The sequence below is a fragment of the Orycteropus afer genome, unplaced genomic scaffold (assembly GCF_000298275.1).
Source record: "Orycteropus afer afer isolate SDZICR_OR568_19922 unplaced genomic scaffold, OryAfe1.0 scaffold00294, whole genome shotgun sequence".
In the NCBI taxonomy this organism is placed as follows: Eukaryota; Metazoa; Chordata; class Mammalia; order Tubulidentata; family Orycteropodidae; genus Orycteropus; species Orycteropus afer.
Genome location: NW_006921881.1, coordinates 1,123,456 through 1,143,047, shown reverse-complemented (window position 1 = coordinate 1,143,047; position 19,592 = coordinate 1,123,456). Strand labels below are relative to the sequence as shown.

General features: G+C 45.1%; 1 protein-coding gene and 2 non-coding genes across 3 annotated transcripts; all 3 read left to right on the top strand.

Annotated features, from left to right (window-relative positions):
• The first annotated feature begins 4,850 nt into the window (after nt 1–4,850).
• Nucleotides 4,851–6,776, top strand: LOC103205928 (heat shock 70 kDa protein 1). Its single transcript, XM_007951338.2, has one exon. The coding sequence runs from the start codon at nt 4,851–4,853 to the stop codon at nt 6,774–6,776; it is 1,926 nt and encodes a 641-aa protein (XP_007949529.1).
• A 4,769-nt stretch (nt 6,777–11,545) lies between these two features.
• LOC122151086 lies at nt 11,546–11,608 on the top strand. Its single transcript, XR_006163963.1, has one exon. It is a non-coding gene; the product is annotated as a small nucleolar RNA SNORD48 (small nucleolar RNA).
• A 784-nt stretch (nt 11,609–12,392) lies between these two features.
• On the top strand, nt 12,393–12,459 carry LOC122151085. Its single transcript, XR_006163962.1, has one exon. It is a non-coding gene; the product is annotated as a small nucleolar RNA SNORD52 (small nucleolar RNA).
• The last annotated feature ends 7,133 nt before the right edge of the window (nt 12,460–19,592 follow it).

Sequence of the window (19,592 nt, the reverse complement as noted above, 5' to 3'; positions counted from 1 at the left end):
ACGTGGGTCTGGCTCTGGCCTCTTCTCCCTGTTTCTGCCAGTTCCCAGAACTTTCTCGAGTTTCTTGAGCCCGAAAGCTGAGATCGCCCGGTCGTGAGTCATAGGAATGGTTCTTTACAAACTGCTCCACCCGAGTCGCCCTACTCCCCAATTTCGCCCCACCCTCGAACATCAAGCTTAGTCAGGGCTCAATATTTGAATTTCCAGAAGAGTCTGTGGGTTACAAGCCAGTTTTGTCTTGGTAACAAGGGTCCACCTCCTTCCTTTTTTTCCCCCCACACGCCAGGGAGGGGAAATGGGACTGGGAGAAGGTGGAAGGGTGTGGAAGGCTGGAGATGGGGAGAATGGTCGTGAGCCAGTTGTGGGGAGTGGCAGCCTGGCGGAGGGGAGTCCTTAGCTGCTGACAGACCCCACGGTGCCTCTAATGCCCACAGAGCCCTGACATTATTCTTCATACCTTTTCTCTGTGTGCATCCATTTTCCTTTTTTTAGGGAATAAAATGATCAGGTTGATTCCAATATCGGAAGGAGGCCAAAACTGGGAGTGTGAGAATGTGTAGGTTCCAATCACCGGCCTTGTCTGGGTGTACATACCATCCTGCAACCTCTCTCTTTGTGCTGATCTTCGAAAATAAAAGGGTTTGGCTGAATAGTCTGCCTGAAGATACTATCTTTCACCATATATATCCGCTTAGAGGCTAGTGCAGATTGCATGTTTGCATTAGAAGCTGCTTACCAATAGTTTCCAGCAATCTGTAATAAAGCAACGCATACTGAGTTGACTGGGATATCATGAGATGAAACTCATCCCCACTTCACTAAGTTTTTTATCTCTTTAGATCTGAAGACAGATTTTCTTGTTAGTGTACTTGCCATGGCTACCAGTACCTGATCTTGGGGTTCTTATAGTCACTTTAGTAACGAGTTAAATCTGATTGAGTTTCTGCCTTGAGGAGTGTCTTAATTATCTAGTGCAGCTATAGAAGAGGTTACAGTATCATAAATAGATTGCTTTAACAGGAATTTATTTTCTCACAATTTAGGAGGCTGGAAGTCTAAATTCAGAGTGTTTACTGTAGAAGAAGGCTTTATCTGTAAGCTCTGGAGGGAGGTCCTTGTCTCTTCCAAGTTTCTGCTCCTGGACAATCTTCATGTGGCTTGCCATTTCTCTTTCCCCATCTCTATTTCTTAGCTTGCTTGTTTACTCTCATTTATCTCTCTCTGAGCTCTGATGGCGTAGTGCCTAAGGCATTTGACTGCTAATCAGAAGGCTGGCAGTTCAAACCCACCAGCCACTCCTAGGAAGGAAGATTGGACAATCTACTTCTGTAGTGATACCCCCTCAGAAACCCAAGGAGGGATCGCTATGAGTTGGATCCGACTCAAATGGCAGTGAATTTGGTTTTGGTTTTTATATTTCTCTGAGATTGACTCAGAATATACCCTACACTAATAATGCTGCCTCATTTACACAACAAAGACTACCCATTCCCAAATGGAGTTATAATCACAGGTATCCCGCTGCCATCCAGTCATTCTGACTCATAGTGACCCAGTAGGATAGAGTAGAACAGTCCTGTAAGGTTTCTAAGGCTGTAAATCTTCAGGGAAGCAGACTGCCTCATCATTCTGTGGACCATTCTGTGGGTTCAAATCCACAACTTTTTGGTTAGCAGCCCAATGCTTTACCCACAGAGCCACCAGAACTCCTTCCACAAGCATAAAAGTTAGGGATTAGAACATATTTTGGGAGGACACAATTCACTCCATAACAGGGACATCCAGTCTAAAATTAAAGATAAAATTCAGGTGACTGTCTTCTTATTAGGAAACGGAAAAGGAATACAGAAGACCGTTAGGCCAATCCACAAAGAGATTTAACCCAAAAGGTTGGTCAACTATAGTACTGTAAATACTGACCTCAAGGTGAAGCTGTTTGATCCATGGAGAAAAAGCATTTCCTGTGCATATCTTTGGGTCTTCTGCTACTGCAGCAAGATTTGGGCCCTATGTTCACCCGCCAAGCAGCAGAAAGACCTCAACTCCCTTAGCAACAAGCCATTAACTCTTGTATTCTAAATTGCAGGAGATTTGGGGGGAAGGAAGAAATTAATTCAGGAGTCCCACTGGTAGCAACTGGTGGTGAGGGGGCTTCCAGAGAAAGAATGTGAGGTTAAGGGCCTCTAAAAGTGTTAATACAGTAGGCAACTGGGATGGAAGTTTGGGCAATCCCAACAAGAGATTGCAGAGAGAGAAATAGAAACTGTCTGAAGTTTGGCCAGTTTGACTAGATTAGGAGGTGATTCATCAGGGACCCACATTTGAATCTAAACAGTTATTGCCTGTCTGCACACACAAACACACATGATTGTTAAAGCAATTTCTTTGAAACATCCATTTAGATCAGGTTGAGCAAATTATATAATAAATAACTGAATACCTCTGAATTCCAAGAAGAGATGCTTTGATAGTAGACAGTTTTTTTTTTTTTTTTTAAATGTGTGTGTGTGTGTGTGTGTAAAAGAATACCTAGCAAGCCAGGTGTTCAAAGGCAGGAGTTCCTCCCTCTGTCCAAAGCTACCTCCCGCAACTTGTGATCTTATGTTTTCTGTGCACAAGTCAGGGGGTAATGTATCTATATTTTTGTGGCTTGTGAAACCAGTGCAATTTTTTTAAAATACATTTTATTGAAATATAATTTAGGTACAGTGAAGTATACAAAACTAAAGTGACATGGGTCAGTGCGTTTTCAGTGCAATTGTTTTAATGCCCCTCATATTTTCATTTCTGGTACCTAACAAGAGGTCTGATGTTCCCACAAAGAATGAAGACAAAAGGCCAAAAGAAATTTTCAAATGTAATTTTATATAAAACAGAGGGACATGTATTGGAAGTTAGAAGCTAGGCTAAAATACTAAGCGGTTAAATTAAGTGGACGGCTAATAACCTGAGATTTTAGAGGAGAGAACTACAACCTGGAGTTTGGCCAACCACCTGCCTTACAGCTTCACCCCTTCTTGGTTTGCCTCAAACAGGACTTATTGTAGCATGTGTGCTGTTTAAGGAGAAATGAGCACTGCTGATCCTCCCTTGCAGGCCCACCATCCCTGTTTGATTTAATCTAAAAGTCATAGACAGCTTGGGGGCTGTGAGGCCAGGGTGGAAAATCTAATTGGGACTCTAAAGTGGACCCTGACATCTTCCCACCATAGGTAACTGAGTCAGGGATTGAGGAGGAGGCAGTAAGGAGGAAGGGATGGCCCTACTGGGAAGGATAAGAGAAAGGGAGAAGTCCATGAAGGTCTTCAGGACTCCCTACTTACTATGGAAAATTTTTCTCTTCTCAAAACCCGGGCTAAGCCAGAGGCGAAGGGGAGTAGGGGTGGGGCAGGACGTCCTATGACTCAGCCCTGCCCTTCTGCCAGACCAAGCACGTTCTCTTCTCCTGCATTGGACCTACTCCTATTTTAAAATAGCCTGTTTACCTGCTTGCTTTTAAGTTTAAATATGACAACCCTCCCCAGACTCACATTTTCCATCTGTAGGTTCAAGATTATGTCAAAAACTGTTGCTCCTGATACATGCTACAACATAGATGAATGAACCTTAAAAACACTGAGTGAAATTAGTCACAAAAGGACAAATGGTATATGATCACTTTTATAAAATATCTAGAACAGAAAACTATATAGACACCAAAGATTATAAGTGATTACCAGGTGTAGGCATGATGGAGAAAGAGGAAGTAAATGCATAGGGGCAGGAGTTTTCTGTTAATAGTGACGGGAAATCTTTGGAAACGGACGGGGTAACGGTTGCACATGACCAATTTAACTAATCCACGCCACTGAATTTTACATGTAAAAAAAAGTTGACTTCGCAAACGCTTTGTTCTACACATTTTTACCACAACTTTAAGAAATACATTGCATCCCTCTCCTAGTTTCCTTTTGAGAATCAACATGGGGGGAAAAGCCGCGCAAGACCCAGCAGTTCCTCAGGCAGCCCCTCCCCGCGAGGCCTGGAGGCAGCTTCGCCTCTCACCAACTAGGTCCAGTCAGAATCTCTTGGGCCACTCATAACCGGCCTTCTTCAAGAAGCTCAAACTTTCTCGAATGTCTACAGAGAGAGAAAGAGAGGTGTGTGTGTGGTGTGGAGGGGTGTGTTTGTGTGTGGTGTGGTGTGTGCGCGCGCGGCATTGTAGCCCTTAACTCTACCTTAAACTACCAAACTAGTTTGAGTCCCATGAGCCACGCGCCGCCCTGTAATTATTACAAGCCAAGTGCTGGCCCTTCTGGTTAATTCCAAACTGGCTAAGTGACTTGACGCCTGCATGCCATAGAATCGGACACAGGATGTTCAGAGTCAGAAAACCCTCCGAACTGCCCCCTCCTTCTTTCAACCCTGGCGCAGCCTCCAGTGAATTGGAGAAGAGTCTGGAGTTTTCCGTTGCGGGAGAAGGGGGGCGGGCAGAAAGGAGGACTGTGTAGATTCCTGGACGCTGATTGGTCCCAGGAAGCCTGGGGCTAGAACTCGAAGGGAAGCTCCTGGAATATTCCAGACCTTGCAGCCCACGGAGCGTGGTGATTGGCTCAGGAGGGAAAAGGCGGGGCTCCATGGAGAATTATAAAAGCAGTGAAGCACAGCCAGCACAGAAACAGCCTACCAAGAGAAGGGTGGCTTTTACCTTTCACGTGAGTGTGGTTTATACCTACAAGCGTCTGCGAGCAGTACGGTGGCTCTGGAACGTTCAGGTTTCAGCGTTCCGAAGAGACAGCGTTTCTCGTGGAGACTTCCATCCGCCTTCTCAAGGCTAAAACTTAAGCGTAGGGTGAGAGCAGCAGTCCGACATGGCTAAAAGCACAGCCATCGGCATCGACCTGGGCACCACCTACTCCTGCGTGGGGGTGTTCCAGCACGGCAAGGTAGAGATCATCGCCAACGATCAAGGTAACCGCACCACCCCCAGTTACGTGGCCTTCACCGACACCGAGCGGCTCATCGGGGATGCGGCCAAGAACCAGGTGGCGCTCAACCCGCAGAACACGGTGTTCGACGCGAAGCGGCTGATCGGCCGCAAGTTCGGTGACCCGGTGGTGCAGTCGGACATGAAGCACTGGCCCTTCCGGGTGATCAACGACGGCGAAAAGCCCAAGGTGCAGGTGAGCTACAAGGGGGAGACCAAGGCGTTCTACCCCGAGGAGATCTCGTCCATGGTGTTGACCAAGATGAAGGAGATCGCCGAGGCCTACCTGGGCTACCCGGTGACGAACGCGGTGATCACCGTGCCGGCCTACTTCAACGACTCGCAGCGCCAGGCCACCAAGGATGCGGGGGTGATCGCGGGGCTGAACGTGCTGAGGATCATCAACGAGCCCACGGCGGCCGCCATCGCCTACGGGCTGGACCGGACGGGCAAGGGGGAGCGCAACGTCCTCATCTTTGACCTGGGCGGGGGCACTTTCGACGTGTCCATCCTGACGATCGACGACGGCATCTTCGAGGTGAAAGCCACGGCCGGGGACACCCACCTGGGTGGGGAGGACTTTGACAACAGGCTGGTGAACCACTTCGTGGAGGAGTTCAAGAGGAAGCACAAGAAGGACATCAGCCAGAACAAGCGGGCCGTGAGGCGGCTGCGCACTGCCTGCGAGAGGGCCAAGAGGACCCTGTCGTCCAGCACCCAAGCCAGCCTGGAGATCGACTCCCTGTTCGAGGGCATCGACTTCTACACTTCCATCACCAGGGCGCGCTTCGAGGAGCTGTGCTCCGACCTCTTCCGCAGCACCCTGGAGCCGGTGGAGAAGGCTCTGCGTGACGCCAAGCTGGACAAGGCGCAGATCCACGACCTGGTCCTGGTGGGAGGCTCCACGCGCATCCCCAAGGTGCAGAAGCTGCTGCAGGATTTCTTCAACGGGCGCGACCTCAATAAGAGCATCAATCCTGACGAGGCGGTGGCCTATGGGGCAGCAGTGCAGGCAGCCATCCTGATGGGAGACAAGTCTGAGAACGTGCAGGACCTGCTGCTGCTGGACGTGGCTCCCCTGTCGCTGGGGCTGGAGACGGCTGGGGGCGTGATGACTGCCCTGATCAAGCGCAACTCCACCATCCCCACCAAGCAGACGCAGATCTTCACCACCTACTCCGACAACCAGCCCGGGGTGCTGATCCAGGTGTACGAGGGTGAGAGAGCCATGACACGCGACAACAACCTGCTGGGTCGATTCGAGCTGAGCGGCATCCCTCCGGCCCCCAGGGGCGTGCCCCAGATCGAGGTGACTTTTGACATCGACGCCAATGGCATCCTCAACGTCACGGCCACTGACAAGAGCACGGGCAAGGCCAACAAGATCACCATCACCAACGACAAGGGCCGCCTGAGCAAGGAGGAGATCGAGCGCATGGTGCAGGAGGCAGAGAAGTACAAAGCCGAGGACGAGGTGCAGCGGGAGAGGGTGTCTGCCAAGAATGCTCTGGAGTCCTATGCCTTCAACATGAAGAGCGCTGTGGAGGATGAGGGGCTCAAGGGCAAGATCAGCGAGAGTGACAAGAAAAAGGTGCTGGACAAGTGCCAGGAGGTGATCTCCTGGCTGGATGCCAACACCCTGGCCGAGAAGGATGAGTTTGAGCACAAGAGGAAGGAGCTGGAGCAGGTGTGTAACCCCATCATTAGTGGACTGTATCAGGGAGCAGGTGGCTCTGGGGCTGGTGGCTTTGGGGCTCAGGCTCCTAGAGGTGCCTCTGGATCTGGCCCCACCATTGAAGAGGTCGATTAGGGGACCTTTGCTGGTTTGCCCTTGTTCTTTGAAAGGGTTGAATCTCAAGGATCTTGCATTACCCTGTTTTTTAAAAGTACTTTTAGCCTTGTATTTTCTTTCAGTCTATGGTTAAGTTGTAATCTGGTGGCAACTAGCTGTCTTTTTTTTTTTTTTTTAAATTGTTTGTGGTATGACTAATGTGTTTATTGAATTCTTTGCATTTAACGCAAATTGGTACTCTAAGCTTGTATTTTTTAGTTTCTTAATTGTGAAATGAAGCAACACTGCCACCCTCTGTCTGATTTTTTGTTTTGCAAAGCATGCCAAAGACAGAATGTATATTTTTATAATTTGTTTACTTAAAATTGAAAAATAAAATACCAAAAATGTGTTAACTCTTCTACTGTTTGTACTTGGGGAGGGATAATGGGTTTTCATTCCCTGGGTGGTGCAAACTGAAAAAATGCTGGGTTCTTAATCAAAAGGTTGGAGATTTGAGTTTACTTAAGTGTCTGGAAGGAAAGAGCTTCCCAAACAGTCACACATTGAAAACCCTGTGGAGCACAGTTCTGACATAACATGGGATTGCCATGAGTTGGAGTCAACTGGGTGGCAGTTGTCTTAATGGTCCTTCTCATTGCATTTGAATTCCATAGAATTAATTCCATCAACAGGGAAAGGAACAATGCCTCTGAAAGAGGGATATGTACACCAAGAGCCATGGCTATTTTTGTTGGGACTTACTGTGGGATGTGAATGACATCTGTGTTAAGGAGAAGGCAAAAATTGTAGATTTCCATTTTTTAGTGGTATGGGACCCAGAAAAGGATGTTAGGGGGAGGTTGGTGTGGGTTGACTGGGCAGAAAGGGGGAGGCAGTGTGGAGGGTGGTTCTTGGTTCCTTGCTCACCTCCCTGCACTTAATGTGTGTAGAGAGCCCTTGAGCTACATTGCTTACTCCTCACCTGTCAATCTTACAGGGTTTTAGTTAAGTTATAAGTTATGGTATGGCTCTGTGAATTCCATCTGTTACTAAGTGCAAATTTTTTAGGCTCAGTTTGTTTTGCCTCTTTTTAAAGCATTTCATCTGAATGGGCTTACTTCCAAAGCTTTAACATGGTTTTAAGCAGAAATATGAAACAAGTAACAATGTCTCTAGCTGTGGTTATGGTAGCTGCAGTTATCCAAGTGAAGAGTCTTGAGTGATGCTGAGAATTTGGGGCCATGGCAGCAGAAGAGAAGTGGGCCTGTCACTGTAGGAAGTTACTTGTGTTACCGAAGTAATTTTCACCCTATCACTCTCTAAATTAGGTATTCTAAAGTTTTTGCACAGGTTAGTAATGTGGAGGTGGTCACTTCAGCTACATCTAGATTAGATGTATGAAATCTAATGTGAGATTAGAGAGCAGCAAGTGACAGCTTTTGGAGACTGCCAGACTGCTACTGCCATTTAGTTGTGCCTGCTGTAGGTGCTGTGGTGACATAGTGGTTAAAGCATTCAGCTGCTACCCAAAAGGTCAGTGGTTTGAAACCATCAGCTGGTGTGCAGAAGAGGCAGTCTGCTTCCATAAAGATACACAGCCTTGGAAACATGATGAGGCAAACCAGAAAAACCAAATTCACTGCCATCAAGTCAATACTGACCCATAGTGACCCCCTTTGGGTTTCCTAGGTAGTAAATATTTACAGAAGTAGGTTGTCCAGTCTTTCTTCCACAGAGTGGCTGGTGGGTTTGAACCACCAACCTTCTGGTTAGCAGTCAAATGCCTTAGGCACTAGGCCACTAGAGTTCTACTCTATTTTAAAACGGTCACTATGAGTCAGAATCAATTCAGACAGTAGTGGGTTTGGTTTGTCTGATTCCAAGTGATGGGTTTTGCATTAAGTTTAACAATCAGTAGCTTTTGTCCTTATGGACAATCTAAAAACAAAAGCAATTAAAGCAATAGGGAATTAGGAGGGGACAAAAAAAAAAATGATAAGCTGCACAGCACAGAACTAGGAAAATCAAAGTTACGAGCTTCCTTCCCACAAGTCCTTCCTAGTGGAGTCTTCCTGCTATAGCACTATGTGTCCTTAGCACCTCCTCACATCTGAGAGAACTACAACTCCCTTCTTCTCAAAAACTGAGCCTGGAAATAGCTATTCTAAAATTAGATTAAAGGTCCACTGTTACACTAAATCTTTGCCTTCTGAGAAAATGAAAGATTTTAAGAATAACAAAGTACAGGAAACCTTTTCTTGAAAGCATGTAAAAGAATATACTGTAGTAAGAATTCCTTTGGTTCCTAGGCTAGTTATCAAAGGCCTATTTTACTTATAAGAAAGTTGAACCTTTAATACTGTATACTCTGACCACAGCAAAAAGCAGGTTAACTGCTGTATCAGCAGTAATTGGGGACTCCCTTTTTAACTTCCAGGAAGTAGTGGGACTCCATCCTTTAGCTTCAAGCCCTTTAAACCACCCATGTGGCATGTTAAAATCATTTGAGGAAGTTAAACCAGTGCCTCACCCAGGCAAATTCAGAGTCTGTGGGCCTAGGCATCTGCGTATATTTAAAGCTGCCAAGGTGTTTCATTTCACAGGGAAGAGGGCATAGAGGACAGGAGGCTGTCATTGCTTCTGGGAAAGAAGTTGATGGTAAGGGGCTTTCTGCTGATGAGTGCTGAAGGCTTAGCAGGCCTTAAAGGTTTGACTGACTGGCAGAAACTATGATAACATGTTAGGGAAATCTTGTGCAGTAGCAGTGGGGGCAAGAGGGTTCCTGAGGCTGAACCAATCAAGTTCTTGATTCCCTAGGTAGGGAATCCGTTCATTAGAAAACAACATTAGAATAAAAGTCATTGCCTACCTATACACATACACATCTTGGAACTTAAAAAGCAATCACTTTGCAACATCAGTCACTAGTGGAACTCGGCCCCTCTGCACTGAAAATGTGTCATATGAAAAAGTGAATACTAATAGGATTCTTGGAAGATTTTTTTTCAATGGAAGGCTGAAACTGGGGGAAAACTGATTGCAGGGGAGGAAGTAAAAGGATGTATTTCTTGCTCCCACAATGGCTTCTTCCAAATTTTATACCCATTGCACCTAAATTAGAGCTCTGATGGTGCGGTACCTAAGGTATTTGACTGCTAACCAGAAGGCTGGTGGTTCAAATCCACCAGCCACTCCTCAGAAGGAAGATTGGGCAATCTACTTCCATAGTGATACCCCCTCAGAAACCCAAGGAGGGGCCACTATGAGTCAGATTGGACTGAAGGCAGTGAATTTTTTTTTCCCCCGCACCTATTTCGTATCACTCAAAAGTGATTGATTCTGCATGGTTTGTAGCTTCCAAATCACCCTATTATTTGTGGCTTTCTCACAAAACATGGAAAAAAAAAAAAAAGATGACAACATGTATCACCCAACACTAGCTACATTTGTAAACAAGGGAGGTGAGGAAGCAGCCGCCAGGAAGGTAAGATTTGGGATAATATACAAATTGGTGAATTAAGGGCCAAGAGCAAATGACTAAGAACAGGGCCTGCCAACAGTTCCCATCTCTTGCCCCCAGTTCGGTTTGTTCACAAGCTCCCTGTGACATGTGGTGCTATTAAGGGTACTGCATGCACACTTCCCCTTGCCTCTCGCCAACTTCCAGGCCACACACGGCTCATGAAAAGGACATGAGAGATCCGCAGGCTCTGGTAGATTTTTCTGGCTGGCCTGAGTGGAGTAAGGTCCCCCAAGGTGACCGGACCCCAAGCTGGAACAAAAGAGGACGAGGGACGAGTTCATAGGTCATTAACGGCCCGCGAAAGTCCTCTTCGCTTTGCCCTTACCCAAGCCATGCCACACGGCGCAGGGCACTGGACTTCCCGGGAGGGGGCAGCAGAGCGCCCAACCCAAGCCCGCATTCCGCCGGCACCGGGTCTTTCTCCTGCCTGGCCAGCCAGGTCGCCTGTTTTCTGTTTTTCAAAATTCACAAAACAGATCCGACTATCTGTTAAGAAGAGTATGAAACATACTTCTATAACCTCCCTTTCACTCTGTTCTATTCCTGTTTAAATGAACGATGACGCTAATACCGCGGTTTCAGCCAGGCATTTAAGAAGACAGCCATAACTGTCAAGCCCCCGACCCCGCGCCGTTATAAATAGCCCTGGCCGTGCCTTTGTGCTTTCTTTTTATCCTTTGTGTGACTAGCTGCGTGCGCTTTAATTATGGGAGTTCACTCGTCCGACCGGCGCCGGCCCCCGAGGTTGCCCTTGAGTGTGAGGAGGGCGGCTGGGAGTGGAGTCTTGCGCCATCTTGGCACGTTGCCGCGTGCAGGTACCGCGGGGCCCTGGTGGGTGAGGGGATGTAGTCCCAGGCTGAGAATGATGAATTACCATTACAGACTAGAGTTTCTGATGCGTCCGTGACGCCAATGCCCGGAACTGACCCAGCCCGGGGTAAGGGGACCTTAGCCGTAGTCGCTCCGGCTTCTACTGTTGTTGTTGATATGTGCCATCGCGTCAGACCCGACTCATAGCGAGCCCTCTTTGGGTTTCCGAGGCAGTATCACCACGGAAGTAGATTGCCCCATCTTTCTTGCGAGGAGTGGCTGGTGGGTTTGAATCGCTGGCCGCCTGGTTAGCAGTCAAGTGTCTTAAGGCACTACGCTACCAGAGCTCCTGCTGACTCAACTAATTTCTTCCCAGGCTCCTGAGCCTCGCAGGCGGGTCTGCCGCGCCACGATGGTGAGTGTGTTGTGCTAGGTGGAGAGCAGTCGCCGCGGGAAGAATGGGGGTGGTGGTGGTGATGATGACCCCAGGTGATTCTGAGTGTCTCGCTGACGCCATCACCGCAGCGCGCTGACACCCCCTACCCCCCAGGCTGGGATACTTGGTATCTAGACGTGGGAAGAAGCTTATGAGTAGAAGCCCTTAAATCCTTTATTGTAGTGTCTTGTATCTCATCTTTTTAGGGTTTTAAGACGTCCACCAGGGTATCATCTTTGGATAAAGGTGAGTATCCTTTACTCAAGTGCTTTTACAGGTTATTTTCAAGCTGTTTCTTCACAAGGGTGTGCTTATTTCCTAATGAGCATGTGCAGCCATGTAAAAACGGTACATTGACTAAGCCTACACTCCACCACCAGTTGTTTTCAAATATAGGTGCCCTCTTACCCCCACCAAGTATTTGCTGCAGTCCAATATTTATTGCTCCTTGTCTCTCAAATTTGCCATCCCTGAGGGAGAACAATGTGGAACAAAACTCAGTCATTTGAGGAGGACAAAAAGAGGGGGGACCGACCAGGTTTGCTGGTCTGACAGAGCCTGGTGGAACCTCTGAGACTATGGTCCTTAGCTGCCTGCCCTTCAGGTCTGGAATTGAACCCGCACCTGTGGCTTCCAGCCAAACAAAAGACAGGCATATGAGTTGAATATTTACATGAAGTAGATACACTCTTTGGAGAGAACAATCATGGGAGAAAGAGGGCACAGGGAGACAGCTCAGGGAGTAGGAGTGCATGGAGGGATGGACACAGGGAAGAGGTAACTGTGGGAGGAAGTGGGAGGGGAGCTGTTTTACATTCACTGAGGCTGTACTAGATTCTTTCCAGAATGGCTTCTCTTGATCCAAGTCTCCCATCCCCAAATTGAGAATGATGATTTCTCAGACTAGAGTCTCTGACACTGGTCTTGATGTCAAACTTAAGTTCTGAGTCATTTGGGAAACTGGATACTTGGTTTGGGTTGCTGAAAAGGGCCAGTAGGGATCCTCATTCTCTATGCCTAATTGTTTCCCTTTTTCTAGGGTGAGAGTCCTGAACACTCAGCCAGGGCAGTGTCCCGTTTTAGAGTGTCTGGATTAACTTGGTGACTGAAAGTCCTAAGGATTGGAATCTACCCACTTGGAGAAGTGCTATCAGCTGGCTAAGAAGCCTAGTGGTGATGGTTCCTGATGGCTTAATTCACAGACTGTAGAGAGCCATGCCCCTTTTGCTGTGGCTGCTATGGTGAGTGTCATCCATCTTGGCTTCCAGCCCCAGAGTGGAAATGTTGACCTGGTTGGACTAGAGTCTCTGAGCTTTCCTCTGAGGATCTTTATAACCACCTGATCCACTCCTCCCTCCTACTCTCCCTCCCTTGGCCCTATGTGGTGGCATCACCCTTGCTTAGTTCCTTTGTGTTTTTATTGCCAGTTTTGTTCTAACACATGTTCCTTTTATGAAATTACAGGGTATTGCTGACACAAAGAATGTCCCCTATCTGGTGTTGGAGAGATCCTAGGAACTTGGCAGTTGACAACTTGTAAAAAATGTGTCTAGAAATTTTGGGTCACTTCATGACAAGTAGATAGGTTTCACTTGTATTTACTTTGTTTTGCATAAATGCTTGCTTTTTTAAAAAATGTATATAATGAATTCCAATAAAATATATATGTGTGTGGATGTGTATATATTATTTTTTCTCTTTAATGAACAGATAGTTATTTTCTCATAGTTCTGGAAGCTGGAAGTCCAAATTCAGAGGAAACTGTCAGCTCTGGGAGGAGATCTTTGTCTCTTTCAGATTCTGATCTACAGTTCTTTGGTGATCTATAAGTAGCATTTGTCTTTCCTTCCTTGCTTCTGTGGTCTCCTTTTATATATCAACAGTGGTTGGTTTAAGGCACATTCTACAATGCCATGGCCTTGTATTCCCGGTGTGAGTCCATGTACAGGTATACTCAAAAACTCATTGCCAGTTGAGTCAGATCTGACTTATCAGTAGACTGCCAGTCTTCCTCCTACAGAGTGGTTGTTGGCTTTGAACCACCAACTTTATGGTTAGATGCCTTAGGCACTATGCTGTCAGAGCTGTTTCCACAGATATAGCAGTTAGGATTTAAAACCTTTTGGAGGGACAGCATTTAATCCATAGCACCTTTTTTTTTTTTTTTTTTTAATCGGCAGCTTCATAAGTGCAAAGGGATGTTTCATTGTTACTTTAGCATGCATTTCCTTAAATGTCAATTTGGGTATATGTGCTCTGGTTAACCATTTGGATTGGTTTTTCTGTGAACATTCTCTTTACTCTTAACATTTAAATTGCCAGTTCTTAAACTTCATGTAAGTATTGATAAAAAGTTTTTTTCTTTCCAATTTGAGGCAGTTATACATCTGCTAAAAATAACTGCTTTGTGTTTTTGTAAACTTATGTAATCACTTTCAGGTACACGCCTTAGAAAAACCAACCATCAGAAATCAGAAGGGCCCTGACTCATAGCGACCCCTCCTTGGGTTTCTGAGGCATTACGGAAGTAGGATTGCCCAACCTTCCTTCTGAGGAGTGGCTGGTGGGTTTGAACCACCAGCCTTCTGGTGAGCAGTCAAATATATAGTATGACAAATCACAGGATCATAGAGTAAGTATATATTTAGATAATGCAGAAGTATCAGTTTACACTCACTAAGAATATATGGGAATTAGAGTTGCCCATGTGTGGTGCTGATTATCAGCCTTTTTATTTTAGCCATTCTGATGGGTGTAAAATGGTATCTGATGTGGTTTTAATTTGCATTTCCTCAATGAGTAATGTTGAACATTTTTTCATTCATTAGCTATTAAAGTAAATTGTGCTAAATATCTATTCATATCTTTGGTTGATTTTTTTTTTAATCAAATTTATTTTTTTCTTATGATTTATTATCACTTTTGTGTCATTTAAGGAACCTTCCTTCGCATGTTCCAAATAATAAAGCTATTCTAGAATATTTATTTTTCCTTTCATTTTTAGATCTTTGATTCATCTTGAATTCATATTTTGCAAGGTCAAAAGTTTTCTTTTTTCCCCTTTAGATAATCCAATTATTCCAGTATCATTTATTAAATAAAAAAAAATTTTTTTTTAAATTGTGATTTGGGTGAAGATTTACACAGCAAATTCACTTTCCATGCAGCAGTTCACATATACTTTGTTTCATGTCATTAACCACAGTTTACCACAATGCAACAGCTCCCCTCCCACTTCCTCCCCATAGTTACCTCTTCCCTGTGTCCATCCCTTCATACACTCCTGCCCCCTGAGCTGTCTTCCTGTGCATAAGCAGCCCTTCTTTCTCTCATGATTGTTCTCTCCAAGGTGTGTATCTACTTGAGGTAAATGTTTAACTCACATCCCTGTATTTTGTTTGGCTGGAAACCACAGGTGTGGGTTCAATTCCAGACCTGAAGGGCAGCTAGGGGCCATAGTCTCAGTGGTTCCAGCAGGCTCTATCGGACTAGCAAACCTGGTCCCCACTTTTTTTTTTTTAACTCCAAATGATTTTGAGTTTTGTTCCACATTGTTCTCCCTCTCTATCCAGGATCTTCTACATAGATCCCCTTCCAAGTGGATGACAGTGGTAGCCGGGCACCATCTAGTTCTTCGGGTCTCATAGTTGTATAGGCTGCAGGTTGGATGGTGTACCAGTTGCTAGGACTAATTGTTACCATGAATTTTGGTTTTCTGATTTGCTCTTGATGAGGAGAGACCCATCGTTGCATCTAGATGGGAGTTTGCTACCTTTTAAGATCCCAGTCGCTATTCGCCAAAGTAGGAGGTGGAACAATGTTTTGTATAGTAAGTTATGCCAATTGAGCTTGATGTCCCCTGTGACTATGGTCCCAAGCCCACAGGTTCAATTACTTGGTCCCTCTGGGTAGCTGGCTGTGACCAAGCAGTGACCACAACCTTGCCCCTTGTCAGCTCTACTATACACCTGGGAATTCTGATTCCAGTATCATTTTTTTTTTTTTTTAATTCCTTTTTCCTTGAGAAGTGGCATCTCTATAGTAAATCAGGTAATCATATATGGATGGGATTGTTTTTGCATTCTTACTCTGTTCACTTCAACAAATTTTTATCCTTGGGTTTGTATTACACTGTCTCAGTAAATCTTCATATGTGGGTTTTACAAGACCAGAATCTAGTATATAAGTCTTTGAACTTTATTTTCTTCAAAGTCTCCTTGACTGTTTGTCAGGTGCCATTGAGTTCTCCAGCTCATAGTGACCCTATGTACAACAGAATGAAACACTGCTCAGTCCTATGCCATCACAATCACTGCTATACTTGAGCCCATCATTGCAGCCACTGTGTCAATCCATCTTGTTGAGGGTCTTCCCTTTTGCTGACCATCCACTTTACCAAGCATAATACCCTTTTCCAGGAAATGGTCCCTTCTAAAAACATGACTAAAGTTAGGTGAGAGAAAGTCTGGCCATTCTCACTTCCAAGGAGCATTCCAATAAAATAGTTTTAAGCTAATGTTTTCTGGTCTCAATGAAAATAAAGAGAAGTGAAAAGGCACGCACCATTGATTTAACGTTTGAGGTTTTTGTGATGGTGAACAATATTACCACAGGCCTTTAATTTACCTTCTGAAGAGTCAATGAAAAGTATGTTGATAGAAGAATGTACTATAAATTATCCAGCTTATTTTATGGGGAAGGTAGCCTAATAACAGTGTTGATTCCATTATTTGCACCCATTTGCAAGTTCCTTTGTAGAATTTCAGAGTCAGATCTTAGGAACATTTTAAAATTTTAATGGATAATGCATACCATAAAGGTACCAGTTTATACTTCTAATACCAGTGCCTTGAGATTGCTGGGTTTTCCACTGCCTTCCCATTATCACTAGTCCAGGTAGTAATACTTGGAGTGCCAGTTTGCACATTCATTTATCTATCAAAAATTGTCTTCCTGATACTGCTCCTTTAATAGCCAAACAACAGTAGTAAGTAGAATGTTGTGTGTGTGTGTGTATGTATATATATATATAATTTATTTTTTAAGATTCTCATCCTTTGTTACCACTTTTTGTCACCTGTACTGATGGGCCCAAATGGTTGGCGTAATCTGTGACTTCTTTGCCATTATCCTCTCTACCTCTATAGCAATTATTATTATTATTATTACCTGTAGTGCTGCTCTAATAGTTGGTGTTAATGTACTGTCGAGTTGGATCCGACTCAGCGACCCCTCCTTGGGTTTCCGAGGCAGTAACACTACGGAAGTAGATTGCCCAACCTTCCTTCCGAGGAGTGGCTGGTGGGTTTGAACTGCCAGCATTCTGGTTAGCAGTCAAGTGCCTTAGGCACTATGCTACCAGAGAATACTACAAATGGGATGGCTTTAACAAACAGATTTATTATTCTCTTACAGTTTACGAGGCTAGAGGTCCTAGTTCAGAGTTCCAAGCTCTAGGGGCTGGCTGAAGGCCTCTCAACCTTGGGCTTTAGCTCTGCCTCTTGCTTCCAGCCCACTGGAACTAGAAGTCTCTCTTCACTCAGGCAGCTGTTGGCTGCTGAGGCTAACAAGCTCAAGGTCGACAAAAAATGACACAGTCCCAATATTACCAAAACAACATGGCAGGCCACTAGTTCAAGTCCAGAGACAGTCCAAAGATTGGAAGGAAGCGTAGGAGGCTGCTAAATGAAGACTCAGCTACATGCAGGGTCCAAGTGTGCCAAAAAGCTCCAGAGACCTTTCTCAAAGCTTCTTATATACTGGGAGCAGGTCACATCCCTAAGGCAGCTGCTCCAGTAGATTCCACCATGGAGTTGGTTACCAGTCTCATCATGGGGAGTGACTATATCCAGCTGCTCAGCCACTCAAAACCAGGCCCAGCCAAGTTGACACATTAACTACCACAGCCATGGCCCTGATCTAGGCCTTCTCTTTCCTGGACAGTTGCAGCAGCCTCCGTGGTGACTTTCCTGACTAATTTACATGAATTGAGCACCAGATAGATAGCTGGCACATCAGTGTTTGTTAGTATGTACACATACACAGCGTGGTGTGGAAGCACAGGAGAAAGTATGGGAAGAAACTTCCATGTCAGATTAACTTCCTCACAATGCTTTTGTCTCTCATCTGGACAAGTCTGCCTGCCTTTCCAGGCCCTGCATAATCTACCCCCGCTGACCTGATTTTCTACCTCTGCCAAACCTGAGAGTGCAAATCTTTTGCTCTCCTGAACACTGTCACGCCCACTCCTGCAGCTTGTTTCTATCCTTTGAGTTGCTATATCCCTCTCCTAGGAGCTCTGGTGGCCTAGTGCCTAAGGCATTTATTTGACTGCAAACCAGAAGGCTGGTGGTTCAAAACCACCAGCCATTCCTTGGAAGGAAGATTGGGCAATATACTTCCGTAGTGATCCGCCTCGGAAACCCAAGGAGGGGTGTGGTGTGTTAGGCTGGGTTCTCTAGAGAAGCAAACCAGTAAAGCTTGTATAGAGTAAGAGAAATAGAGAAATTTATCTTAGGAAAATAGCTCACATACTTAATAGAAGCTCACAAGTCCCAAGTTCTTAGATCAAAAGTCAAGCTGGAGGCTCTTCCCTGCTCATGCAGCTTCAGGGTCTGATGAGCTCAATGTAACAGCTCTCTTTCCACTTCCTCCCTATAGTTAACCTCTTCCTTGCATCCTTCATTCTTATGCATTCTTGCTCCCTGAGCTATCTCCCTGTGCAAATATTGCCCCTCTATTCTCTCCTGCAGAAGAAAGACTGGGCAATCTACTTTCGTAAAGATTTACCACTTTGGAAACCCAAAGTGGGTCACTATGAGTTGGAATTGACTGATGGCAGTGAGTTTGGTTTTGGTGAGACTTCATCTCACATACTCTGAACATGTTTTCAGGAGGGACCACTCCCTGAAGAAGGAAATCATACTTGGTAAAGGAGAAGGTCAGCAAAAAAGAGGAAGACTCTCAACAAGATGGACTGACACGGTGGCTGCAACAATGGGCTCAAACATACTAGTGATTGTGAGGATGGCGCAGGACGGGCAGTGTTTCATTCTGAGGTATGTAGGATCACTATGAGTCAGAACCAACTTGGTGGCACCTAACAACAACATCCAGTCTCTTTTGTGGGCACCTCTCCCACTCTTCGCCATCCCTTAAATGTTGGAATTAACAGTCTTTTTGTTATTGTTGTTAACTGATTTGTAGACTGGGCTTCTTTCTCTTCTACCTGAGAGGTCCTTGCATAAGACCTTGTTTTTTCAGGGTTTTTTTTTTTCTTCATTTTATTTTTTTACTGTGACTTGGGTGAAAGTTTACAGAGCAAACTCATTTTCCAGACAATAATCCATACACATTTTATTTCATGACATTGATTGCAAACCCTACAATTTAACAGCTCTCTTCCCATTTCCTCCCTGTGGTTACCTTTCTCTATGTCCTTCCTGTGCATTCCTGCTTTTTGAGCTATCTTCCTGTGCAAATACTGCCCTTCTGATCTCTGATGGTTGGTTTTTCTAAGGCGTGTACCTGCCTAGTGCAAATGTTCACTTTATATACCTGTCTATTGTTTGGCTGGAAGCCACAGGAGTGAGTTCAATTCCAGGCACAAAAGGTGACTAGCGGTCATAGTCTCGGGGGTTTCACCAGTCTCTATCAGAACAGTAAGACTGGTCTTTTTTTTATGATTTTGAGTTTCGTTCCACATTTTTCTACCACTCTATCCAGAATTTCCTATTTTGATCCTTTTTGAGTGGTTGGAAGTAGTAGCTGGGCACCATCTAATTCTTCTGGTCTTAGAATGAACAGTTATTATTTTGTAATGCATTTTATTGAAATAAAATTTATGTACAGTGAAATACACAAAACTAAAGTGACATGGGTCATTTTTTTTTTTTTTTTTTGGAGTATTCCCTCCCTCCCCTTCTACACCTGGCAACCAACAAAGAAAGTTTCCCTCCATATATACATCTTTCCTTGACCCACTACAACAATGAACTAATACTATATTTGTCCTTCTGTGATTGACTTATTTCACTCAACATAATGTCCTCCAAGTTCATCTATCTTATGCAGTGTTTTGCAG